General features: G+C 51.8%; 1 protein-coding gene across 10 annotated transcripts; it reads left to right on the plus strand.

The window, feature by feature from the left end:
* Positions 1-63: 63 nt before the first annotated feature.
* SEPTIN4 (septin 4) lies at positions 64-24,391 on the plus strand. Of its 10 annotated transcripts, none has more exons than XM_071082861.1 (14): positions 64-1,765; positions 2,423-2,467; positions 8,491-8,573; positions 17,703-17,999; positions 18,351-18,444; positions 18,883-18,969; positions 19,462-19,585; positions 22,550-22,684; positions 22,798-22,915; positions 23,005-23,106; positions 23,300-23,396; positions 23,490-23,652; positions 23,808-23,907; positions 24,162-24,391. In XM_071082861.1, exons 1-14 carry the CDS (start codon positions 172-174, stop codon positions 24,219-24,221), a joined length of 3,099 nt encoding a protein of 1,032 aa, XP_070938962.1. In that variant the 5' UTR covers positions 64-171; the 3' UTR covers positions 24,222-24,391. The 10 variants fall into 10 exon arrangements, with proteins under 10 accessions (XP_070938962.1, XP_070938964.1, XP_011731358.1 ...); XM_071082863.1 differs by having other exon boundaries at positions 1,571-1,745; XM_011733056.3 differs by lacking the exons at positions 64-1,765; positions 2,423-2,467; positions 8,491-8,573 and adding an exon at positions 12,571-12,702.
* Positions 24,392-24,785: the final 394 nt, after the last annotated feature.

Raw genomic sequence — 24,785 nt, forward strand, 5'->3', positions numbered from 1 at the left:
AAGGAAACTCCCTCCTTTATGACATCACCAGACAGAGAGGTAGCTAAGGGGACTAGTTGAGACACTCTTAGAACAACAGCCACTTTTGTGGGAGCCCAAGAACAGCAGCTTTAAAACGGGGTAAATATTCAGGCATCATTAGGATCCTGAATACAAGCGAGCCAGTAAAATATGGGATCTACTCAGAAAGGCACAATCTATCAGATGGTCAAGACAAATAAACCTGGGGCCAAGGTAGCAGTTTCAGCACAGAGAGGGTCTGAGGTTACTACTAACACATCCCCTCAGCGGGGACATGGGTACATTCTTGCCTCAAGCCATCGAAGTGCTGCAGTCTCCCTGAACCCTTCCCACCGAAGATCAGAAGCTGCACATCCCACCACTCCCCATTCGGCATCAGACTATCCTCGATCTGTCTCCCTCCAGTCAGGGCCTGGACACTATGCGGTACCCACTCCTCGGGTAACCGAGACTGGACCAAGAACAGAATCATCCCGCCATTCCTCTCCTCCTAGAAAGAACCAGCAAACTCAGACACTGGCTTCCCATGCTTCAAGCAGACTACGGAATGTTAGTCCACCTGGAGAGGAAGCAGCACGAAGAGGCGGTGAGAGCAAGTCAGGGCGCGAGGTCGGCCATCATGCCTCATCAATCCCAGATGCCAAATCTACTCGTCGGTTGAGTTTTCAAGATCAGAAGGATAACTTACAATCACAAATCTTACAAGATGACCCACCATCCAAGGTCCAGAACCCCCAAGGAGTCAGAGTTCCCCGTAGGATTTTGACTTACCCAAAGGATGAAGCAGTACAAACTGAGCCCATCCAAAGGATTACAACTGCTAGCGAGATCAGATCTCCAAGGAGTCCCTCTCGCCCAGAGCACAGAAGCAGCTGTGTCTCTGCAGACTATCAGACAGCCCAGAGAAAGGTCCCTGTAGAAGAATCAGAAACAGGTCCTTACAGTTCAATTCCTTCAAAACCCAAGGCCTTGTATAGGAATATGAACTTGGACTCATCACTCAAACTCTCTGTCCTTAAAGATTCTGATGGTGTACACCGAGTTTCTACACGGGTAGACCCTGAGTCTCTTCACAAGTATTCTGTCTATCCTGAAACCAAGCCCTCCGCAAAGGTCTTAATATCATCACAGGTGGAGTCCAATGTGAGGGCCCCAATCCGAGGAAACAACGAGGTTGGCCGCAGGGTCACCATCTCCCCAGGGGTACAGTCAGTAGAGCCAACTCACCGTGTGACAGCTCAATCAGTGTCTGAGGGCTCCCACAAGTCATCCATGTTTGTCACTCCAGAGCCCATCTATAAACAGCAAACCCCAAAACCCCCAGAAACTACCTACATGTCCCAAGGACCTACACCCAGGTATCCAGAACTCTCGCAAAAGCCCTCCATCCATGCAGAACTGGAACTGACCCCTCGGCCCTTGCCTCCTCGGTCCTTACCTAGGTACGGACCTGACTCCTCATGGTGGCCCTTGCTGAATCCTGAAGTTGAAACACCCCAAAGCCAGCCGACAACACCTGATTTTGAGCTTAAGTGTTCTCCTTCCCTAGATCCTTTATTGTCCAGTTTTAAAATAGACTCTAGCCCTTTCTGTGAGGATCTGAAGTTCCAGAGAGAGAAGGCAAGCCTATCACCACCGTCACCACCAAAGGAGTTTCCAAGTTGGGCACCACTGAATAAAGTGCCACAGACCCCCAAGCACACCTGCAAACAACCCATTCAAAGGTTTAGTGCTTTCTTCCTGGGTATGTGAAGAAGCAGACTGCCCAGGTGCAGCCCCAATTTAGTGAGATGGGATGTTGGGGTGGGCAGGAAAGACCACCTCTTCATTCTGGGAATAAGGGCTGCTCTCCTGCCAGTGCCAAAGCTAGTCCTATCCTTGAGCCTATTGCTCCATTCCTTCCCTGCCAGCTTCTCTGTGCTCCAAGCTAATGACATCGATGATGATGCTTGGGCCGGGCGACAGGCATTGATTCCTCCAGGCAACACTGCTTACCTTTTCAATTGAAGGTAGTAGAGAGGGCTTGCAGGGTTGAAAGCTGCTTCCTGAGTGGGGATGAAGAACTGAGCTGGGGTGAGGGCCGGTAAGGGCTGTTAAATAGAATAAGGGCCTCAGGTAAATACTCTGACTACAAAGTGGAGAGGGTGGGGTGCAGATGAGCTGGGATTCCAGGAGGGGAAAGGCATTCACAGTGGCACAGAGAGAGGGTGTAAAAAAGGGAAAGGGAGAATGGGTATATGATATATAGTTCTAGGCTGGAGGAGCTTCTTGGAGAGGACCAAGGGCTGAGGGCACCTTTGGGTGGAGAAATGTGGAGCTAGAAAGGGAGCTGCAAGTAGTGGAGGGTGGGATGTGCATCCCACAGAGAGAAGAAAAGCAACCATCTCTCTGTTACTTTCAGATGTCTCAGAGGAAATGTACAATCGTGTCATCTGGTGGCTGAAAGGTCTGTGCTTTTCCCTCCTATGGGTCCACTGTGGGAGCTTGGGGGATGGGAGGACAGGTGAGGAGTGGCATCTATGTATCTACAGAGTTGGGTCGTTTAGGAGGTAAATGCTGGGATTTTGACCTGAAGAAGCAGAGGAACTTCTCATCTTGCTGAAAATTTCACCATTAGAGTCATTTCTTTGGGGGCTTGGGATCTTTTCCATTTTCAAGAGTCTCCTTTTAACAGGAAGTTACTTCTGGAATGGAGAATAATTTAAGCCTCATGGCCTTTTCAGCTTAGTTGGTCACCTATCACATGATTTTAAAAAAATACACCAAAGCAAACCGCCTGCTTCACAGTCTTGCTCAGAGTTGACTTCACCCTAATTCAGGCTGGGGACTCTTCTCATGTGTTTCTCGGGTTCCTCAGAACCCTCCTCATGCCCCCACTCTACCACCTGGGGCTTATTGGTGCTGCCCAGGCAGGATCTTCAGAGATGTCTGGGCCTCCCCCTTGAGACCGTCAGTGTGTCTTGCAGCTCTAGAATACTTAAGAGAAGTGTCCCCAGACCTTGTGACCCTCCGCTCCCTTTATACTCTTGGCTTCTCTGGGGGCAGGGGAGGGTGGGGACCAGCCCTCAAGGAGTAAATCTTGGCAGCAGGGACCTCTTGCTGTGAGCATTTTGGCCCAAAATATACTCCAGCCCTATGAGCATGACAGAGGCCAGGGCTATGGATAAAGCAGTTCCTGGGGAGGAGAGAGCCCTGGGAATGCCGTCCAATCCCAACCAGCATGAGCCCTCCTAGTGATGGTCAGCAAAGAGCAGAGAAGGGCAGTCCTCCTCAGAGGGAGCAAAGCTCTATAGAGTAGCAGCACAGTAAAGTACGAACTCGAGTTATCTAACTGGATTTGGGCCCTGGGTCCACTATTTTCTGACTGTGACCTTGGGTAAGTTATTTTACCTCTCCAAGCATCAGTTTCCTCATCTGTTAATGAGAATAATGGCTCCCTCTTAGGGTTATTGTGAGGATTATTACAAGCTATTACCGAAAAAACACTTAGCACGGTGCTTGGCAACAGTGAGCATTCAGTAAATACTAGCTGCTGTTATTTGGGCCACTTGCACTTGGAAGGGATTGGGCCAGGTTTGCCCAAGTCCACTGGGCATCTTTAGTAAATTTCTCTTTTTCCCCTCCTATTGGCACTCTCTGAATTCCATTTGCTGCCCCCTGGGAATGCCTGGCTTCTACTATGTTATGACAGATGAGGAGGTAAGAATGCCCCTGGGAGGTTACTCCCAGTCTTCCTGGGCCCACCCTACAATCCAAATCTATCTCCTGTCCTGTAATGGGAGAAGGCATGGAGGGAGACAGAGCTGCTCCCTATGGTTGAGCAGATTGTTCACTGCACAAGAGCACTGGGTGGAGGGGGTAAGTGGGGGGCCGAAATCTAACCTGTGTTCCATTTGCCAAGCTGTGCACCTGTGGGGCTGCATCTCCCCAGAGGGGGATTTGCACAAAAGCACTGTATGAGCTAGTTGCAGTCCTAGAAAGAACAGACCTTTTGGCAGATGATGAATCTTGCCAAGTGCTCTGTGGGAAGGCTGTCTAGGTAGCCGTTGGATCAGTCCCCACCTGGTTCTCCTCTTTTCAGCCTGGGGCATTCTAGAAAGGGGTCGCTTTTTTGGGTTACACACTATTTGGGTCCTCAACTTGGAAAAACTCAAGGTGGACTCTGCTCTCAGCAGTCCTGTGTCCTCATTTTGGCAGTGTCCTGATTTCACTGCATTGTTCCCATAAGTACTTTGGCTATTCTTGGCCCATGTTTGATAAGATGGTCAAAGCTCTTCCTACTTCCATTATTTTCTCTTGCCGTATTTCTCTATTACCCAAAGCCTAACAATGGCCTCTAATGGGTCCCATTCATGGGCTGACTCAGGATGCACAGTTGGCCACAGATAGAAAGCAAACCAGTGCATAGTGGGGGTCAGCCTAAGCTCAGATAATGGAACAGCTGAAGGGGAGGTGACCAGAAACAAGGCTGCCACCTCCCACTGCCATGGGTTCTTATCCAACCCTGAGCTCAGCTGTAGGTGGGAGTGGCTACTTTCAGAGATTATCTCCATGCAAGACAGTAAGTCCCTCCCTCCGTTTCTCCCTTCCTTCCTTCGTTCCTCCCTCCCTTCTTTCAATGAACAATTTTTATTCAGATGCCTAGCACTCTACTAGGCACTTTTAGGGGAAGCATTGAAGTTTCACAGCACACACATTCCTTGGCCTTGAGAAACTTGCCATGATATGGTTGGGGAGATAAAACACAAACAGGAAACATTTAAACAACAATATGAAATAGTTGGTGCTGAAATGTCAAAATAGATGGAACAGACTGAGTAAGTGCTCTTGGAGGGTCTTAGGAGAGAGGGAGTTCGCAGGGATATGGGTAGGGGGTCAGGGATATGGGTAGGCCCTCCTTCCCAAAGCCAAGGGATGGTGGTGTCTTAGCTAGCCTTTTGCTCACCCCTAGGTGCAAATCTGTACCTTTGGGAAGGGGTTAATATTTTCCTTCAGTCAAGATTTGATGTTTTTGACTGAGCAAGCTCCTCCCTGTTCTCCCCCATCCTCACCCCCTTTTTCTGTGCATCATGTTTTAGTTTAGTAAGTCAAAAGCCTTGGCAACAGGATGGCTCCTTCCTAAAATAGCTCTTATCCTGTCTCAATAATTACAGCTCTCCAGCCCTGTTCAGCAACAGAGTTGCTCCCCAGAAGCCGAGAAGAGAAGGCTCCCAGGCAGCTGGGCTGCTGATCTTCTCTGACATTCTGGAGGTAGGATGGCATGGAGGTGGGCCAGGTGCTCTCTAATGCATGAGAGAGCTAGGCTCTCCCCAGCCTGTCCCCCAGCCAGCATGGCCCCATGCAGACTCAGGATGGAGATGCTGTGGTGCTGGTGTCCAAGGCCTCTGATTCCTCTAATCTGGGAATGGTTGACCATAGAGTCTGTTCCAGATTCCATTCCTGGCTGGGATTCTCTGGTGGCCTGGCCACGATGCCTGGCTTGTGGAAGGCATCATGTTTGTTGTTGAGCTTCACAAGCTTCTCTGGGTGAACAGCTGGGGATGGCACCTGATTCAGCCCATCTCTTTCTCCTAAGTGTCAGTCCCTTCCCAAATAGCCCTTCAAGGCCCTTTTCTCTAAGGAATGGGGTGGACAGATGCTTCTCATCCTTGGATTGGGACATTAGGGGCTGGAGTCTCCCTAGAGGAGTTTGTGCTGGACTGAGGGAAGCATTCCTGATGGGGTTTTTTTGGGATCAGAACTAGCAAAAGCTCAACAGGAAGGTCCTGAGGGTGCCCTAATGGGTCACTGGGGGCTGTCTTCTCACATAGCCCTGGGGAGTTCCTGAAAATAAAGCAGTTCTGATGGGAGGGACTGCAATGCCTTTGATGGACAGGGTGTGTTAGCCCCAAGATCCTGTTTCCTCAAGGCATCTGACCTACTCATCCTTAAATGTGACTTCTCAGGCTGTCATAGGGCAAGGTGGTTTACTCTCTGCTCTATCAATTATGCAAGAAACCAACTCTGGAAAATAGGCCAGGAATCAGAGGAGGCCATCTCACTGATACTTAAGGCAGACCTCAGTGTTTTTTGGATGACATGTCATGTGACCCCTGAGGGATAGGATGATCAGCCTCCTGTTGTCTTCTGGAACATTTTGCTCAGGTTGGCTTCCTTTACAAAGAGAAATCCAAAGCCTTTGAGGAACTCAGGGAGTTTCCACATTCATGAGGATGTTCACAGAATCCTAGGTCATGGGCTATCTGGAAGGAACCCTCCCTCACTTTTTTTTAAAGTGCTCTGTTGCCCAGGCTGGAGTGCAGTGGTGCGATCCATAGCTCATTGTAATCTTGAACTCCTGGGCTCAAGTGATTCTCCTGCCTCAGCCTCCTGAGCAGCTGGGACTATGGGCACCAGCCACTGTACCTGGCATTTCTCTTGCTTCGGGTAGAGGTTCATAGTTGAGAAGAAAGAGAATCGTTGAGGCCGGGCGCGGTGGCTCAAGCCTGTAATCCCAGCACTTTGGGAGGCCGAGATGGGCGGATCACGAGGTCAGGAGATCGAGACCATCCTGGCTAACACGGTGAAACCCCGTCTCTACTAAGAAATACAAAAAATAGCTGGGCGAGGTGGCGGGCGCCTGTAGTCCCAGCTACTCGGGAGGCTGAGGCCGGAGAATGGCGTGAACCCGGGAGGCGGAGCTTGCAGTGAGCTGAGATCCAGCCACTGCACTCCAGCCTGGGCTACAGAGCGAGACTCCGTCTCAAAAAAAAAAAAAAAAAAAAAAAAAGAGAATCGTTGAAAGAATGGAGCAGAACTGCTGAAAATGGGGCAAGGCATCTCGGGAGGCTTTTTTTTTTTTTGAGACGGAGTCTCGCTCTGTCGCCCAGGCTGGGAGTGCAGTGGCATGATCTCGGCTCACTGCAACCCATGCCTCCCGGGTTCAAATGATTCTCCTGCCTCAGCCTCCTGAGTAGCTGGGATTACAGGCACCCACCACCACGCCCAGCTAGTTTTTGTATTTTTAGTAGATACGGGGTTTCACCAAATTGGTCAGGCTGGTCTCAAACTCCTGACTTTGTGATCTGCCTGCCTCAGCCTCCCAAAGTGCTGAGATTACAGGCATGAGTCCCCACGCCTGGCCTTGGGAGGATTTTTATAGCAGTTTGACCATTGTTCCACAGCTTCTTAGGAAGCAAGCATCTTACCCCATCAGATGGCACTCTGTTCATTTCCAGCTACCATGGGCAGCCAATTCCAGAGCAGGATGGAAGGCTGGTGACCTCTGGCTAAAACTTGCTAATTTGGGGACAGGCTAAGTTGACCAGCTCATCAGGGTTTGCCTGGGACTTTGCTGGTTTTAGCACTGAAAGTCCCAGTCTCAAGAACCCCCTCAGTCCTGGGCAGACCAGGACAGTTGGTCATCTAGTACAAGCTGTGGTGCAGTCTGCCTGGAAGCACAGAGTGAGGGGACAATGTCCTGGCTTCACAGTGATACATGGGCAGGTTACTCCCTCTGCCTATAAAATGGGGGCAGGAAAATACGATGCTTTTCTCTCAGACTTGATAGCAGAGCTGAGGGCAGACTCTCTTCTTAGTTCTTTGTTTTGCCCAGAATAATCCCACATAGGGAAAAATCTGCCACATCCATCGTGGACTTTTTGGTGTATTTTCAGAAGCTGTGTGGTGACTGGAACCAATCTCCAACATCACATCTTTCTGCAGAGTAGTTTGGTGCTGTTTGAAATGGTGGATTTTCCAAGTAACAGAAACAGTGGGCCTGGGTAGAGTAGGGAGCTTGGCTTCACAGGCCAGGGTGCATACTCGGGTGAGGAAGTAAATCTGTAACCAAGGAGCCACCCTGACAGGTGCTCAGCCAGAGGCAGGCTGTCCTAAGAAGCAGAAATGGCCGTGTCCCTCACCCTCCTCTGCTCAGCTGCCTTTGGCTCAGCTGCTGTTAGGGGAGCAGCAGGAGACAGCTGCACCTTGAGGGCTGAATGAAGCCTGGAGGAGGGGGACAGAATGTGAAGCAGTTCCTGAAGGAAGCTCAGGCTGACACTGTGGGTGTCGCTTCCTTGGCACACCCACTGCCGGCAAAGCCATCTAGTTCCAGGGGTCTCCACAGTGGCTGTTTCCGGGAACTTGGGTGGGTAGGTCTGAGACCAAGCACTAGCTTTCTAGAGATGGTGTCTAGCTGGAGAAGCTGACTCCACAGATGGTGGTGGCTTGGTCATTCCAATGTCACTTTAATTTAAGGCATTACTCTGGTATTCTCTGTCCTCCCATCTCTCTACCCCTATTACATGTGCACACTCCAAATCCTTTGGAGGGAAGGCATTTGAAATAGTCACAGTTGACAGTTACTGGTTTGATGTTGATAATTTTCTTATTAGTGGAGATAATAGCTACCATTCATTTAGTGATCACGTTAAGTGCATTAGTGGGTTTTCATAGTAACCTATGAGTGGATTTATTCTCCCTGTTTCACAGATGAAGAAACTGAGGCTCAGAGTTTGTTCATCAAAGCTGGAAGCATTTTAAGGAGCAGTCTGTCCCAGGGAGTCAACTATATGGTATAGAAACCCTTCTTCTATAGCCACGTCTCCCTGGAAAATACTTTTCAATATTTCAGCAGCACCTTTAGGTATCAAGAATTGTGAAGGGAAAGGTTTTAGTGGGAGTAACATCTGTGTCCTTGCATGTGAACCATGAGGCTGGGAGGTGGGTGTGAGCTTGTGAGCAGCCAGGATGAAGGGCAAGTGAAGGGTCAATGAAGCCCAGAGCCTCAAGGCTTGTCTGGGCTCTAAAATCAGAATGGAAAACTAATCAATGAGTCCTTTTAGTCAATCCATATTGATCAGCCATCTCCTGGGGGCAGAGGCCTGGACACCCAGACAAACATCACATCACATGTTTGCTGATTTGAAGTGAGCAGAGGTTAAAAGAGAAGACATACTCCCTGCCCTTGAGGAGCTTGTGGTTAATTCGGTAGAGAAAAGTATACAGATGGGTCACTTGAAAGGGTGTGGACATCAAAGGACAAAGCAAAGTCCAATGAAATGAGTCAGCAAAGCTTCCAGCATGGAGGCATATGGAGGGTAAAAGCCAGGGAGACACAGATATTGGCACAGTATAGTGAAGACTTTGGTAACTTGGCTGCCCAAAGGTTGAAGGGCAGTTGTTTAGAATCAGTGAGTTTTTGGCCGTTGGAGGTAGGTATTCGAGCAGAGGCTGGGAAGGCAGGGGAGCCTTCAGACATCTGGTGAGTAGTCACATCAGGAGGTTTGTAAGTCCTTTCCAACCCTGAGCTCCTATAGCCCTGCCCTGCTCGTGGAGGGTGTCGGAAGGACTGTCTGGCTTCTAGCACTCCACCAGCTCCGGAACTGCCCCTCTTTGCAGTCATTCGGCAGGTGCCAGGAAACACAGTGTTCCCCAGCCTTGCCACCCACACCTTATGCCTGCCTCCAGGATCATGGGACACGTGGCAGCAGCTGGGGGAAGATTTGGGCTTAATGTATTTTGGTTTATTGCCTTTGTCCACCACAGACCTCGTTGGACAGACTTGCTGAGGTTTCCTTGAAAGACACAACCCAGTGATAGCCTTTGGTCTGAGGGCTCTCTGACTGTATCATCAGTGACTCATCTATCTCACTGGGGAAGGGATGTATGATTAGTTCTTGCACCACTTTAGGGAAACTTAGCTACTGAGAGGCAGAAATGGCCATTGCTAGTTATGCAGATCTGAAATCCTGATTTCCTATGGTAATTGCTGTTTATTATCGGCTTTAAACCTGGGCCCTGGGATGGCCCACATGCAGCCTCCTTGCTTAGGTCCTGTGCCACACAACCTGTACCTATGGGTGGGGAGGAAAGACCTAGTGGAGGGGGCCAGGACATACCATGTTGGCCTGACCTAAGCAATGGAGCCCAGGACAGCAGGCTAGAGCTATGGTAGCTGAGCTGAGTTTCCCAGCTAGACACTCCCCTAGACACTTGGCTCAGATACCGTGCCCTAGCAGTGCCTGGGGAGTTGTACTCTAGTCAAGGCCATCAATGCTTGGTGGGATATTGAATTTTGAGGGAGAGCTAGCGCTGCAAGAGCTGAGCCATGCTGAAGCAGAGTTGGCCAGGCCACCTGCTGGCTGGAGATGAGGAAGAGCACTCAGTAAATTGCCAGTGACTCACGCAAGGGCTGCTGTATTAGACTCTAACTCCCTCACACAGAATGTAAGAGCTAGAGTTGAGAGAAGTCCAGTCTTCTCTTTCAGTGGGGGAAAGAGAGGCCCAGAGAGGGCAAGGGACTTTCAGGCAGTAAGACAGCCAAGTTAGCATAGGACTTGTGGCCAGGCCAAGTTCTCTCAGAGTCCTCCGAATGCTGTGGTAGGTTAGCATGCAGGGCTTGTGCAGGGGGGATGGCTCAAAGTCAGTCTTCAGCTTTTATTTCACCCAGCATGCCTCATGTTAGGCCTGTGGTACAGTGATTAGAAAGAGATTAGACCAATATTCTTGGCTTAGAGCTAAGTTCCGTGGTCCCAGGACTTGCTTGGGGCCTCACTTTCCTCAAGGCAAGCTGGTACCAACCTTCCTCGGGACACACAGGGCCCTCTGGCGCCTGGGCAGCAGGTGCCAGAGAAGAACTGGGATTCCAGCCACAGCTGAGGATGAGCTGGCTGGGCTGCCTTTTGAGATGTGTATGTGTCCACACTTGGAATTCAGCTGAGATCAGGGGAAGGGGCATGTTATAATAGTGGAAAGTAAGGGTTTCTGCTGGGTCCTGTCTTCCCTGATGTAGGCTTTCTCCTCACCCCAGGCTACAGGACTCTGGAAGCATGTAAGAGGTATTCTTAGGGTGCATACATGAGTACTGGAGGCCCAGGGCTTTGAACAGTGGGGCTTTGTATAGCCCAAGCTTGACATTTGGGGCTGATGGTAGCAGCAGCTGCTGCTTCTGCAGACTTCCAACTGCCATTGGTTTCTCTCTTTATGTCTTTGTTTTCCTGAGTACAGCTTGGGATGCTCTGATCTACCCCAGACCTTTTCTGGGAGCCTCTCTTTACCTTTAGAGGTTCCCTTTCAGGGGAGCCAAGCTGCTGCCCCCATTCTATACATTCTCCCCCTTTTCTCAGATCCTGGGCCCTCTCCTGAATCACTGCATGGCCAACCTTTCTCCAGCACCTCCTGCTGCTGCCTTGTTCTCTTATCTTCCTCCAAGGCCTATAGTAGCATACAGCATATCCTCCTTCCCCCACTCCATCCACTTTTAGAAGGCCAGAGCTGCAAGGAAGCTTAGAAATCATCTAGTTTAATCCCCTCATTTTCAGCTATGGAAACTGAGACCCTGACGGGTGAAGCAAGGCCACCCAACTAGGAAGGTTTCTCCTCAACCTGCTGGCTCGTGAACACCCTGCCATCTTCCAGTCCACCAGTGCCAAACAGCCAATAACAGCTCAAGTAGCAGCCCCATTGTTTTTCTCAGCTTGATCTTACCTGCTGCCTCAGGCCCTCTTCCCTCCTCTGGCTGAGTTCTAACTGGTCCCGACCACTGCTACTGGTTCACAGATCAGACTGAAATACAGCAGGCAGGCCTCTGGCACTTCTACCAACAGGGAGGGCCGTGCCTGTGGGTCTCAGTTTTGTCCAGAGTGTATTCAGGCAGAAGCCAGTCAGCCTGCCATTGAGAGAGGAGTCTTGGGGGTCAGGACGGAACATGCTTCTGGAAACTTCCACAGGAGCCTGACCAGCTCAGACCCTACTTAGCTCAGGGAATCCCTCACCAACACCCCACTCACCAAGCATCTGCCTTCCCCTAGCTGCTGCTCTGACCCTTCTGAGCCTCTAATGCCTCTAAAGCTTCAGGGGCATCTGTCCCCTCAGCATCTCACCTGCTTGTGGGAGGAAGAGTGGCCCAGCTGGGCCTGGGTCACGCCTGGGTTGGCCTCTCCTGAGGCCCTCCCCACTATCCTCAGCCACAGGCAAGGCTCCACCGCCCTGTTAAAGCCACTCAGCCTCTCCCTTCCATCCTTCCGGCAGATGATCCCTGCAGCAAATCCTCTTTAATCTGTAATCTGCGGTACTGCACGAAGGGAACCTGTCTCTAACCTGCCCCTTCACAGCTCGGGTGGAGGTGGAGAATATCTGACATTCCCCTTTAGGAGGGGTGGTGATCAGTAACTTGGGCATCAGCCGGCTTCACTTTGTGAAAACCTTGCTGAATCCGTGCGCTAACTAACGGTTTCTCTCCAACTCATAGAGCAACTCCCCCTCCCTTCCAAAGGCGTCTTCTTCTGGGGATGCCAGGTGGGGCGTTCGGTTTTCTTTGGGAACTGGCTCAAGCCCCCGCGGTACTTCTGGAGCTGAGTAAAAAAGAGCCAGGTGTCCAGTGCTGCCCGGGGACGAGGAGCTGAGGCTCCCCGCTCTGTCCTGGGTGACCCTATGCTCTGCGCCTCCGGGGGTCGCGGGCTGCGAGGCCGGCCCTAAGGTGGGCACCCCGACCCGGCTCGCGCCGGCACCCCTAGCAGCTGAGGTACAGGCCCCGCCCCGGGGACGACTCGCTCCGCCCCCGCCGCCGGGCCCCTCCCCCAGCTGTCCGCACTCGAGTAGGCGGGAGGGGGACAGCGGTGCTGCGAGGTCGGCGCGCAGCTCCGCAGCGGGTCGCTCGGGCGCTGTCCAGGCGGAGCCGGCCCCGCCCGGGCTGCAGCCATGGTAAGGCAGGCAGGCAGGCAGGCAGGAGGACGGGCGGGCGCGGGTCAGGGCCGGGGTGCGCAGGGCGGGTCGCTCCCGGGCGGCTCCAAAGGGACCCGCGGCGCCGCAGCCGCGGCTGTGCAGGGTGGGAGGCGCCGTCGCCGGCCGCGGGCACAGGCTGGCACTGCTGTCGAGCGGCGGTGCGTCGTTGCTCCCAAGTTTTTCCCTCTGAGCAGCCACGGAGTGGGCCCCGACCCCTAGATAATGCCTGCGGTCTAGGATGAAGGGGTGGGTCCGTGCTGAGGGAGGTGCCCGCTGGTGGAGACGCGCATGTTGGGGTGGCGAAGGCGCATCAGTGGTGAGCGGAGGTGAGGGTCCCCATCCTCGCCTGGGTCAGCTTTTACCTGAGTAACCCCTCCTCACCCACCTACCCTGGGCACAGGGGCCAGTACCAACTTCATTTGGAAAACACAGAGGAGGCCCACAAACACTGCCTGCCTCCCCAGGAGGGATGGTGAGACGCTTGGCCCCTCCTTGCCTCAGCCTGACAAGGGGCAGTCTCTGGGCCTTTCTCAAAGGGAGCCCTGAGAGAGAGAGAGGCCCAGTCCACCATCCTGCCCGGTGGGATTAGCTATATCCTTCTGCCCCCGGGGACAGGAACCATGGGAAAGCTTCCTCCTGCTGCATCTACCCCCTCCCTGCCCACCAGCCAGGTCCCTCTGCAGTGTGTGGGGGTGGGGGCACCCATCCCTGCCACCTGCCTGTAGTGGGAAGAGAAACAGTAACCCCAGCCAGCCTCCCTGGAGGTGCCCAGGTAGGAAGTTTTGATGCTTGGCTCTGAAGATGTCATCTCTTCTCCTGACATTGTTGCCAGAGCCTGCCACAAATAACATAAGGATGTCAGGACCTCCAGGCCACACACCGTCCTCTCCTCCCAGTCTGGAAGCCCCACAGCCTTTGCCCTCTGCATTGGGGAACACGAACTCTTTACAGCAGCGGGGGATCCCTGACTAGCCTGTGGGGCGGGATGATGGCTGTGGGCAGCCTCCAGAAGGGAACTCCCTGGGCCCCCTGGGATCAGAAGCTTTCAGGACTGGTAGGGCCAATCTTTTGGGCTCTTGTCTCTCAAGCTGTGTCCAGGCAGAGGCCCAAGCCTTGGCCAGGAAGTCTTGGTGACCCTGTGACCTTCCCCAAAGGGGGGTTCCTGGGAGAGGCCTGTCCTTATTCCTGTCCCCCACTTCTCCCCACATGGTGGATGGATGGACTATTGTTCTAGGGATGGAAGCCTAGGGAAGTACTGATTATCCCCAGTGCCAAGTCCAGCAGGGGCTAGAGGGGCTTTTTCTGCCACATACTAAGTTCAGTTCAGCTGAGGTCTTGATGCTTTCAGCTTGTCTGAGGCCACCCTGTTCTCTAATTAAAGACACCCCCCCACCCCAACCACCACCACCAAAGTCCCCATCCTCAGGCCCCTGCCCTCAAGCCAGCCAAGTTCTTAGGCTGACTGGTTCAGACCAAACTCCTCTATGAGGGTCTCTTTGTCAAAGGAGGTCAGTGTCCCAGCTGCTTTGGGAATCAGTGGGGGAGACCTCCCCAACCCAGGTGCCCCAGGGGGTTTAAATTTACATGTGAAAAGAAAAACAGGCCAACATTAATGACTATCCTGTGACTTGGGATGCACCTTCTCTTCTCAGGTTCAAAGCAGTTTAAGGAATCTATCATTTGGGAGTGCTTTCTCTCCCCGGCCTCCCTGGGAGGCAAGGAAGGGCCATTCACAACTGAACATTAAGGTCCTCAAATTAAGACACTATCCAGACTCACAAAAGATGTTTCCACCCAACCAGAAACAGTGGCCCCCTGACTCCTAGTAGAGTGTACACTTCCAACCAGGCCCCTTAATTTGTCTCCCACCTAAATGGCAGCTCTGAAGCTTCTGGGCTTCCAGCCTCCCCATTGCGTTGAACCCATGCTCCTTAGAGACCAAGTGCTAACAGCTCCCCTGTTGATGCTATGGAAGTCATGGAGTGATGGAATTGATACAGGTTGCCATGAGTCAGAGGTCAGGTGTCCTAGGGTAAGGGGAGTCCCTGGAGCAAAGTACCCTCTGTGGCTGGTGCTCCCTGCAGGGAAATCTAGGAGCATATTTCTGAAGACAGTGACGTTCCCCACTGGGGAAAAAAAAATGAACGCTTGGGAAGAAGTGTGGACCATTCCCATGAAAACCTATATGGGGAAGTATAGGACATCTCATCCTACTCCAGCACTGCTTAAAGTTAAGATGAAAGAGAGAGATTGGGGGATTCAATTCCTTTGGGAATGGGTATCCTGGGTGACTGTCCTCATGTGCTGATGGGCCAGGTCACTTGGGGACAGCTCATAGTCCTCAGGCAGACCACAGTGTCCTTGGGGGTTAACAGGAGAGGTCAAATGGATCAAGAGCCTGTGCTGCAAACAGACATTGGGAGGTTGGTGCTATGCCCACCAGGGTAGGCAGCCGGCAGGCGTCCTGGGGCAGCCAATCAGAGGAGGAGGGGACTGCAGAGGAACCAAGTGATCCTGCTGCAGCTGAGCTGTCCTTGGAGGGTGGGAGCCAAGGGAAGGGGAGGAGAAGAGGGGTGGGGAAGGACATTCCACAGGCTTTTTTGGCCCCTGCCAGAGACAGAAGGAGGTCAAAGAGAAAGGGAAAGGAGCAAGCCAGGAAGCCAGACAACAAGAGCATCAAAACAAGACTGTTTCTGTGTGTGAGGAACTTTGCCTGGGAGATAAAATTAGACCTAGAGCTTGCTGACAGGGAGTCTGAAGCGTGGGACATGGACCGTTCACTGGGATGGCAAGGGAATTCTGTCCCTGAGGACAGGACTGAAGCTGGGGTAAGGTGCTGCTCTGGGAGATGGGTGGACATGACCTGTCTTCCCCCTGCCTTGGCTGGGATTGGGGCTGAAAGTCAGAAAATGATTTGGTCACTGGCAGAGCTGGGAGTGGGCATGGACAGGCAGAAGGCGGGGACCCTGGTGTCCTGACTCCTTGTCTAGAGCCCCTGTGGCCCCCTCCATGCAGATGAGCAGCCAGGGCTGGCAGAGATGAGGATGGTGCTGGGTTCCTGGAGGCTCTGCTGGAAGATCGTGGGGGCTAGGGATCTTCATTAGGGCCTTCCTTTCTCCCATCCCTGCCCCTCCACTCAGTGCCCCTGGGAAATCAGGTGAAGCACAGCTTTCTCTGTCCCACCCTTGTCCTGACCCGCAGACCAACTGCTGGGTCATTGTGGATTTGTGCAGAGAGGCAGGATTTCCTGGAATTCCCCAGACTTACTAGCTGCCAGACAACAAGTCCTGCTGCCCCCCAGTCCCACCCCTTCTCTGTTGCCATGTAATTAATTGTCCAAGCTGGGACACTTTGAGAGTGAAAGGGCACAATTAATCACGATGCCAGGACAACAGGCATAGAATGGGATGTATGGTCGCCACTGGACCTCACAAATATCATGGGTGAGAAAAGCCTTGGGTTAGGCTTGCCTCAGGATAGCCTCTTCTGGTCACCCAGCCTCCACCTGCTGGTTCCAGTTTTGGGCTGAGGGGCCTCTTTTCCTCCCCTCTGTCCAGGCAAGCACTGGAGACTATAGCTATAAGCAGGTGTGAAGACTTGAGAGGCAACAGCCTGGCAGTAGCTCCTAGCAGACTTTTCCCTCTAACTTCCCTATCCCAACCTCTTCCCTCTGGCATACACCTGGCAGTATGCATATCTGCCTCCCTCAATTCTTCCCTTTGCAGGAAGACTGTGGCCATCTTATCTCCCCCACTCTAGCTGGGACTCCACAGTGGTCTGGGGTAGTCCCCACTGGCTTGGCTAATCCCCAGAGAGTGAGTCAGCCTCTGCAGCCGGCCCTTGTCTATTGTCTGGGGGTGGCACGTGGGTATTGTGAGGCAGAGCTGAGCCCAGCACTGCCAGGCACCCCACAAAGGAGGCTGACCCCAAAGAAGAGGAGAATCTTTAGGGTCTAGAGCTGACAATGAGAGTTGGGGGAAACAGTCCCTCTTCTGAACTGGGGATGGGGTAGAACAGGCTTCTACAGAGCAGTCAATCCATTCTCTGCCTTCCACTCCCTGTGGGTCATGGTTTAGGCCAGCCCCTCTCCTGTACTGCTGGCTCTGGGCAAAGGGGGTAAGGAGATAACTGAGGGTGCTTCCCCTTGTATGTCCGTCACAGTTGGGGGCTGTCACAAGCTCTGGAGGCCCAGCCGTCCTTCAGCCTTCCCCGGGCTCTTCCATCCTCCCTCACCTGGTCTCTCCCAGCTGCCTTCCACCCACAGTCAGCATCCACTGGCAGGTTTACTTTTCTCTTCCAGGGCCCAGGGTCAGATTTGGGTGTGGCTCAGTGTCTGGAGTAAGGGGTAGGATCAGCTATACTGAACGCTGGTCTGTGAACCCTGGGAATTGAGCACTGGCAGTAGAATCTGTACCCCAGTCCCCCAGCTCACTGACCAGTAGTGACAGGAGGTACAGAACCCCCCACTGGTTGACCTGCCTGATGCAGGCAGCTTTCTTCTCCCCTATCTACTTTCCTCATGTCCCTGCCCCATTCTGATGCACTGTACTCTCCTTCTGGGTTTAATGCCTCTGTCTGTTCTATCTTAATCAGTCCGGCCTTACTTCCTGGCCTGAGACAGTCCCTGGCTAGGCCAGAACCCCAGGAAAGGCAACCCCAAAAAAACATGCTGCTGAGAAGGAGACCAGAACTGGAGTTCCTCAGTTCCCTAGAGCAGTTTCCAGGACTCTGGGGGTGCCCAGGGCTCTTCTTGGACCCTGGGGCCCTGCCTGGCATCTTGGATTGGGGAGACTTGTGAGCAGGTGAGGGAGGGATGGTGAGCACTTCCTCTGGCTTGGCTGCAGTTTCTTTCTCTTCTAACCACAAGTGCTTTCCCTTTCCCTCTTGCCTTCTCTTGTCTTCTGTCTCCTTCCTCATTCTTCCCTTCCGGCTCCCTTCCTGGCACCACCCATCTATTCCACCCACCTCGCTTCCCCCAGATCAAGCGTTTCCTGGAGGACACCACGGATGATGGAGAACTGAGCAAGTTCGTGAAGGATTTCTCAGGAAATGAGAGCTGCCACCCACCAGAGGCTAAGACCTGGGCATCCAGGCCCCAAGTCCCGGAGCCAAGGCCCCAGGCCCCAGACCTCTATGATGATGACCTGGAGTTCAGACCCCCTTCGTGGCCCCAGTCCGCTGACAACCAGCAGTACTTCTGTGCCCCAGCCCCTCTCAGCCCATCTGCCAGGCCCCGCAGCCCATGGGGCAAGCTTGATCCCTATGATTCCTCTGAGGTAGAGCCTCCAGCCCTGCCTTTACCTTTCAGTGGGCTGCTGCAGGAAGATCAGGGGGCAGGGGGCAGTGTGTGTGTGTGTGTGTGTGTGTGTGTGTGTGTGTGTATCTGGGACCTCTTTCAGTCCTGTGTAAGCCCTATCTCCATGACATCTGCCCCTAAGGGCACTGGAAATTAGCAGTTTCAGCAAGGGCAGGAGGCCCAGCTGGTGGCCTCAGATGGGAACCCAGAGAAGTCTGGCACTGCTTCTTTAAGGCTGGGGCAAAGGCCTGAAAGGGAGAGAAGATCAGCGCTGGGTGCCAGGGCCCCTTTGGCTTCTCACCCTGATGCATTCTGCCTTCCTGTCTACTAGGACGACAAGGAGTATGTGGGCTTTGCAACCCTCCCCAACCAAGTCCACCGAAAGTCCGTGAAGAAAGGCTTTGACTTTACCCTCATGGTGGCAGGTAGAAAAGGGGCAGGGCTGGGTTGGGCAGGGTGTGTTTCAGGTGGGGATAGTGTGTGTGTCCATGAGTGGGAAGGGAGTATAGGTCGGAGGGAGCAAGCAGTGAGTGGCTGTACTGTTTTGCAAAAAAGCCAGGAGTCATTGGTCTATGAAAGTGTATGTGTGTGGGGTGGGGTGGGGGTGGGTGTACAAATTGGTTGCAAAGAGCATCTGACCAACAGTTCCCTAGCATTTGCCTCTTTTTGTGTGACCTTGGGCAATCTCTTGCTCCCCCAAGCCAATCTCTGTGCTTCCTCCCAGCTCTAAAATGCTATAGTTTGGTTAGTCTAGTTCCGATTAGATAAGAAAGCAGTTCCCCCTAAACCTTGATCCAGTGGGGTTGCTTTTTGGCTATAGATCTTACCTTCTGATTTGGTGCCTCTGTCCTCTCTCCTCTCAGGAGAGTCTGGCCTGGGCAAATCCACACTTGTCAATAGCCTCTTCCTCACTGATCTGTACCGGGACCGGAAACTCCTTGGTGCTGAAGGTAAGGAAAGGAGAGAACAATCAGGCAGACTTGCCTTGGGAAATTAAACTCACTCTAGAGTCTGGGGGATGGGGCTCTCCCCGACATGCAGGAAACCATGGCTTCCTAGAGAGACTGACAGCAGCTCTCCATAGGCCTATCTGCCTGGCAGCCCACCAGCCAGCTCCCTAAAGATTTGGGTGCTGAAGCAGGGCAGGGACCAGAGTCTTGCTCTCTGAATGAGTCTCTGACCCCCAAGGATTCCAGGAATCCAAGAAAAAACCGGGAGCAGAGAAGAGGCTGGGGCCAGAGCCAACAGCCACCGGCATTTCCTGTGTTGGGAAATGTACTCCTTGCTGGTTCCCAGAGAACAGTCCCCCAGGCAGCTTGGGGGTGGAGAAGGGGGCAGTGTGGATGAGGCAGTCTGGGCAATGAGGCTGGTTGGGGTGGGCAGTTCATCCTGACTGGGCAGGTCCCTGCCCTTGCCCTGGCCTCAGTTTCCCCCTTCTCCAGAGCGGATCATGCAAACCGTGGAGATCACTAAGCATGCAGTGGACATAGAAGAGAAGGGTGTGAGGCTGCGGCTCACCATTGTGGACACACCAGGTTTTGGGGATGCAGTCAACAACACAGAGTGGTATGTCTGACTAAGTGCAATCCCAGCTGCCCCTGAGCCACCCTTCTCCATACACAGGTACACACATAGGCCCAGATATATCCATACTTATCAGGAGGAAGCTGTCTATGACCTTGAGCATGTGACTTCCCTTACTGGACAGCCATCTTCTCCTTTATAAAGTAAGAGGGAAAGGATTGGAATAGATTATTTTTAATGTTCCTTCCAATTCTGCCCCATGATTCTATAATGGGGGAGGGACATAAGAAAGAAGAGGCTGAGGCAGAAGGATCACTTGAGGCCAGGAGTTCAAGGCCAGCCTCGGCAACATAGTGAGATCCCATCTCTACAAAAAGTTTTAAAAATTAGCTGGGCATGGTGGCATAGGCCTGTAGTCTCAGCTACTGGGGAGGCTGAGGCAGAAGAATCACTTGAGCTCAGGAGGTCGAGGCTGCAGTGAGCCGTGATTGCACCACTGCACTCTAGCGTGGAAGACAGAGTGAAACCTTCCAAAAAAAAAAAGATGAGAAGAGCCTCAAAAAGCAAACACATGTGAAGTGTGAAAACATGTAGCACAGAGTTTGATTACATAGTAGTTGCCCAATAAACTGTCACCCTTTTTCCTTTCACTAGCAACATTTTAGGTGTCACAAGCAAGTCTTGTTGAAGGGCTGGGCATGCATGGAGGGAGGGTAAAGGTGAGGAAGAATAGGCAAAGGGGAAAAATGGTAGAACTTTGTTTAAACTCCAGGCACCCTCTAGGCTACCTGCAGAAAGAAAAGTTGGCTTTACCACAACCCCCTATCATTCAGGCTTGAAGGACCTCCCTCCAGCTAATGGTCAGTAAGTCTGACCATTACCTCCAGCTTAGGTAATGGTCAGACCTAAGTGAGTAGATGAAGAGGGGAATGGATGAGATTGACAGGAGAAAAGGTGGTAGCTTTGATGAAGAAGTTAGGCAGGCAGTGCTAAGAGCGCTAGACAGAGAGTTCAAATCTTGATTGGCATTTAGTAACTTCATGATCTTAAGCAAATGATCCCCTTCAATCAATTTACCTACTGTCTCTTACCTTCCATAATACTAATAATTTCATTTGCCAGGCACCTCACAGTTTAAAGTGCACCTCCATATATACTCATTTTGTCAGACATTTATTTAATTAAAATATACCAGCACTTACCACCTCTCCAATTGATCTGAACATCACCCAACATGACGCATGCGCTCTGAAAAGTGTAAAGGGCTATTTACAGCATACTCAGGGATTTTAACAATGATAATTGCAGGACCAGCAACATAATTTGTTGGGCCCAGTGCAAATGAAAATGGAGGGCCCATTTTTCAAAATTTTTAAGAATTTCAACATGGCAACAGCAGAGCATCAAATCAGGTAGAATGTATTGAGCACATACTAGATGTCCAGCCTGTGCTGGACATTTTAAGGGATTCAGAACAAACATGAATGATTCCTATCCCTGAGAGGCTTATAGTCAAGTGGCAACAGGGAAGCAGGGGAGGTGGGGGCAGTTCTCTAACATGTTTCAATCAGATAGCAACTTAAATTAGTAAATGGGTCAGGCAAGGTGTAGTGGCAAGTGCACTGAGCTGTAGGGGCTCAGGTGGGTAGAGAATTTACTAGCTAAATGACCTACAGAAAGTCCTTTTCCTTTCCCTTTCCTTTCCCTCTCCTTCCTCCTTTCTTTCTTTTCTTTTCTTTTTTTTTTCTTTTTGAGACAGGTTCTCACTCTGTTGCCCAGGCTGGAGTGCAGTGAGCTGATCACCTGCCTCCCGGGGCTCCCTGGGCTCAGGTTATCCTCCCACTTCAACCTCCCAAATAGCTGGAACTACAGGTGTATGCCACCACACCCAGCTAACTTTTTTGTATTTTTTGTAGAGATGGGGGTCTCACTACATTGCCCAGTCTGGTCTTGAACTCCTGGGCTCAAGTAATCCACCTACCTTGGCCTCCTAAAGTGTTAGGATTACAGACGTGAACTACCACACCTGGCCTGGAGCAAATCTGTTAGCTGCTCTGCATCTAGTTTCTTCATGTATGAAATGATAGTGATGATGATCATAATGCATAATGTCGACCTGTCAGGGCAGTGAGGATTAAACAAGATAACAGAAGAACAAAGGATATGAAAATTGAGGTTCTTGGGGGAAATTTATTTATTTGTTTTGCTCTGTAGTGAAGACAAGGGGGGAGCAGTGTGTATTGGTATAGTAAAAGGAGCCTTCATGGAAGAGATGGTTCTTAGGGCCTTGAAGGATGGAGTGGGTTTGGAGAGGTAGAGGAAAGGGTAGAAACACATGAGCAAAGAGGTTCTGAGGTTACACTGGAAACCTGAATTAGAGTTTCCCTGGCTTCCAGTTGGTATTTGCCTGCAGCCACCTTGCTATTCTTTTTTTTTTTTTTTTTTTTTTTTTGAGACAGTCTGGCTGCATCACCCAGGCTGGAGTGGTATGATCTTGGCTCACTGCAACCTCCACCTGCTGGGTTCAAGCAATTCTCCTGCCTCAGACTCCCGAGTAGCTGGGACTACAGGTGCACACCACCACGCCCAGCTAATTTTTGTATTTTTAGTGGAGACGGGGTTTCACCATGTTGTTCAGGGTGGTCTCAAACTCCTGATCTTAAGTGATCCACCCGCCTCAGCCTTCCAAAGTGCTGGGATTACAGAGGTGAGCCACCGTGTCCAGCCTATTCTTACTGCTTTGTTTGATCACCTGGGCCCTTTCCCTCTCATCAAGCTAGCATTTATTAAACTTGCCTGAGTACTCAGTCTAATTTTGTATCAGGACATGTGAGATACACCCCATCCCATTCAGGAATTTCCCTAAAGATTTAGTAAAGTAAGCCAGGGAATAACAATGTCTTAAAAACACTGCTCAGAGAGTGGGCTACTACTTCTCTGTAGTCCCAGAGCTCACTAGGTGGCTCCCACTCTCACAGTTTCTCTGCTTGTCTGTCCCTGCCCCAGCTGGAAGCCTGTGGCAGAATACATTGATCAGCAGTTTGAGCAGTATTTCCGAGATGAGAGTGGCCTGAACCGAAAGAACATCCAAGACAACAGGGTGCACTGCTGCCTGTACTTCATCTCACCCTTCGGCCACGGGTATGGTCCAAGCCTGAGGCTCCTGGCACCACCGGGTGCTGTCAAGGGAACAGGCCAAGAGCACCAGGGGCAGGGCTGCCATTAGCAGGTGGTCACAGATTCCTGTTCCCCAGGCTCCGGCCATTGGATGTTGAATTCATGAAGGCCCTGCATCAGCGGGTCAACATCGTGCCTATCCTGGCTAAGGCAGACACACTGACACCTCCAGAAGTGGACCGAAAGAAACGCAAAGTGAGGGAAGCTGGTGGTGGGAGGGGATCAGGTGGGCTTCTAGAAAGGACGTGGTCCCCAGAACTGTGGGCCCCTCATCTGTTTGTCAGATCCGGGAGGAGATTGAGCATTTTGGAATCAAGATCTATCAGTTCCCAGACTGTGACTCTGACGAGGATGAGGACTTCAAATTGCAGGACCAAGCCCTAAAGGTGGGGCCACTCTAGGGCATCCCCTTCCCATCTTGTTTCTTCTGGGTAGAAAAAGGGAGTAGAATTCTATATTCAGGCTATCAGGGTGGAAAGGACCCTGGCTTCCTAGAGTGAAGCAGAGAAGATGACGATACAGGTGGAAAGAAAGAGGTGAGAACAGAGGGTGCTGACAGGCACCCCTAACCTCTTCCAGGAAAGCATCCCATTTGCAGTAATTGGCAGCAACACTGTAGTAGAGGCCAGAGGGCGGCGAGTTCGGGGTCGACTCTACCCCTGGGGCATCGTGGAAGGTAAAGCACTGAGCCTGTAACCAGGGTATCTCCTTGCCCTCTGTGGCTCTCCCCTACCTATGCCTCTGGCTGACCCCTAGCCTTGCTATGCAGTGGAAAACCCAGGGCACTGCGACTTTGTGAAGCTGAGGACAATGCTGGTACGTACCCACATGCAGGACCTGAAGGATGTGACGCGGGAGACACATTATGAGAACTACCGGGCACAGTGCATCCAGAGCATGACCCGCCTGGTGGTAAAGGAACGCAATCGCAAGTATGACCAGAAGCCAGGACAAAGCTGGCAGGGGGAGATCCCAAGCCTAGCCTTGGGTGAGACCAAGCCCTACTTTTGTTCTTCTATAGGCCCTGGGCTTAATCTAAGTGGGTGCTGGAGTCCTCCTAGCCTTATCAACCCTTTTCTCCCCTTAGCAAACTGACTCGAGAGAGTGGTACCGACTTCCCCATCCCTGCTGTCCCACCAGGGACAGATCCAGAAACTGAGAAGCTTATCCGAGAGAAAGATGAGGAGGTGAGAGCAGTATGGGTAGGGGAGGTCCCCTGTTTGATCACCAACGTTGGTATCTCTTTGTTTGGTAATAGAAAGATCCCTGGCTCTGGTGCATATTTCGGTCCTAGATAGGTCAATAGGTGGTTCTGTCCAGAGTCTCTATCACACCTCACAGCTACCAAGGTTCTGGCTTAAGGGATTAGAAATTTGGGGCACTTCCCCAACACTAAAGGACTCTTCAGAAGGCCGCATTTTGATGCCTGTGCCTATTCCAGCTGCGGCGGATGCAGGAGATGCTACACAAAATACAAAAACAGATGAAGGAGACCTATTAACTGGCTTTCAGCCCTGGATATTTAAATCTCCTCCTGTTCTTCCTGTCCATGCCAGCCCCTCCCAGCACCAGCTCTGCTCAGGCCCCTTCAGCTACTGCCACTTCGCCTTACATCCCTGCTGACTGCCCAGAGACTCAGAGGAAATAAAGTTTAATAAATCTGTAGGTGGCTTCTGGTGTCCCTGTGTGTATTTTTATGACCTCCTGGAGATCAAGACCCTGGGACCCAGTTTTGAAAGGCTAATGGGAGAAGATGTTGGTTTTTGGCTTTTAGTAGGGAAGGGAGAGTGGGGAAACTTTCCACTTCGTTTCCCCTTCTAAGTCCCTGCTTAGAATCCAGGCTGGCTTCTCCATCTTAACGATCATATCTATCATGCCTCTATTATCTGGGGTCTGGGTCTCTCTCCATCTTTCACACATACAGTACCTTTGGTAACAGAAATATCCCTGGCTCTGGTGCATATTTGGGTCCTGGATAGGTCAACAGGTGGTTCTGTCCAGAGTCTCCATCACACCTTAGGGTCTACCAAAGTCCTGGCTTAACGGATTAGAAATTTGGGGCACT

This window comes from Macaca nemestrina, chromosome 17 (assembly GCF_043159975.1).
Source record: "Macaca nemestrina isolate mMacNem1 chromosome 17, mMacNem.hap1, whole genome shotgun sequence".
In the NCBI taxonomy this organism is placed as follows: domain Eukaryota; kingdom Metazoa; phylum Chordata; class Mammalia; order Primates; family Cercopithecidae; genus Macaca; species Macaca nemestrina.

Bases quoted from the DNA above. Each gene is read 5' to 3' on its own strand.
- SEPTIN4 (XM_071082861.1), top strand. From the start codon at position 172: ATGGGATCTACTCAGAAAGGCACAATCTATCAGATGGTCAAGACAAAT. The intron at 8,574-17,702 runs GTATAGAAACCC...CGCTTCCCCCAG, and splicing joins CCCAGGGAGTCAACTATATG to ATCAAGCGTTTCCTGGAGGA. The intron at 18,445-18,882 runs GTAGAAAAGGGG...CTCTCCTCTCAG, and splicing joins CTTTACCCTCATGGTGGCAG to GAGAGTCTGGCCTGGGCAAA.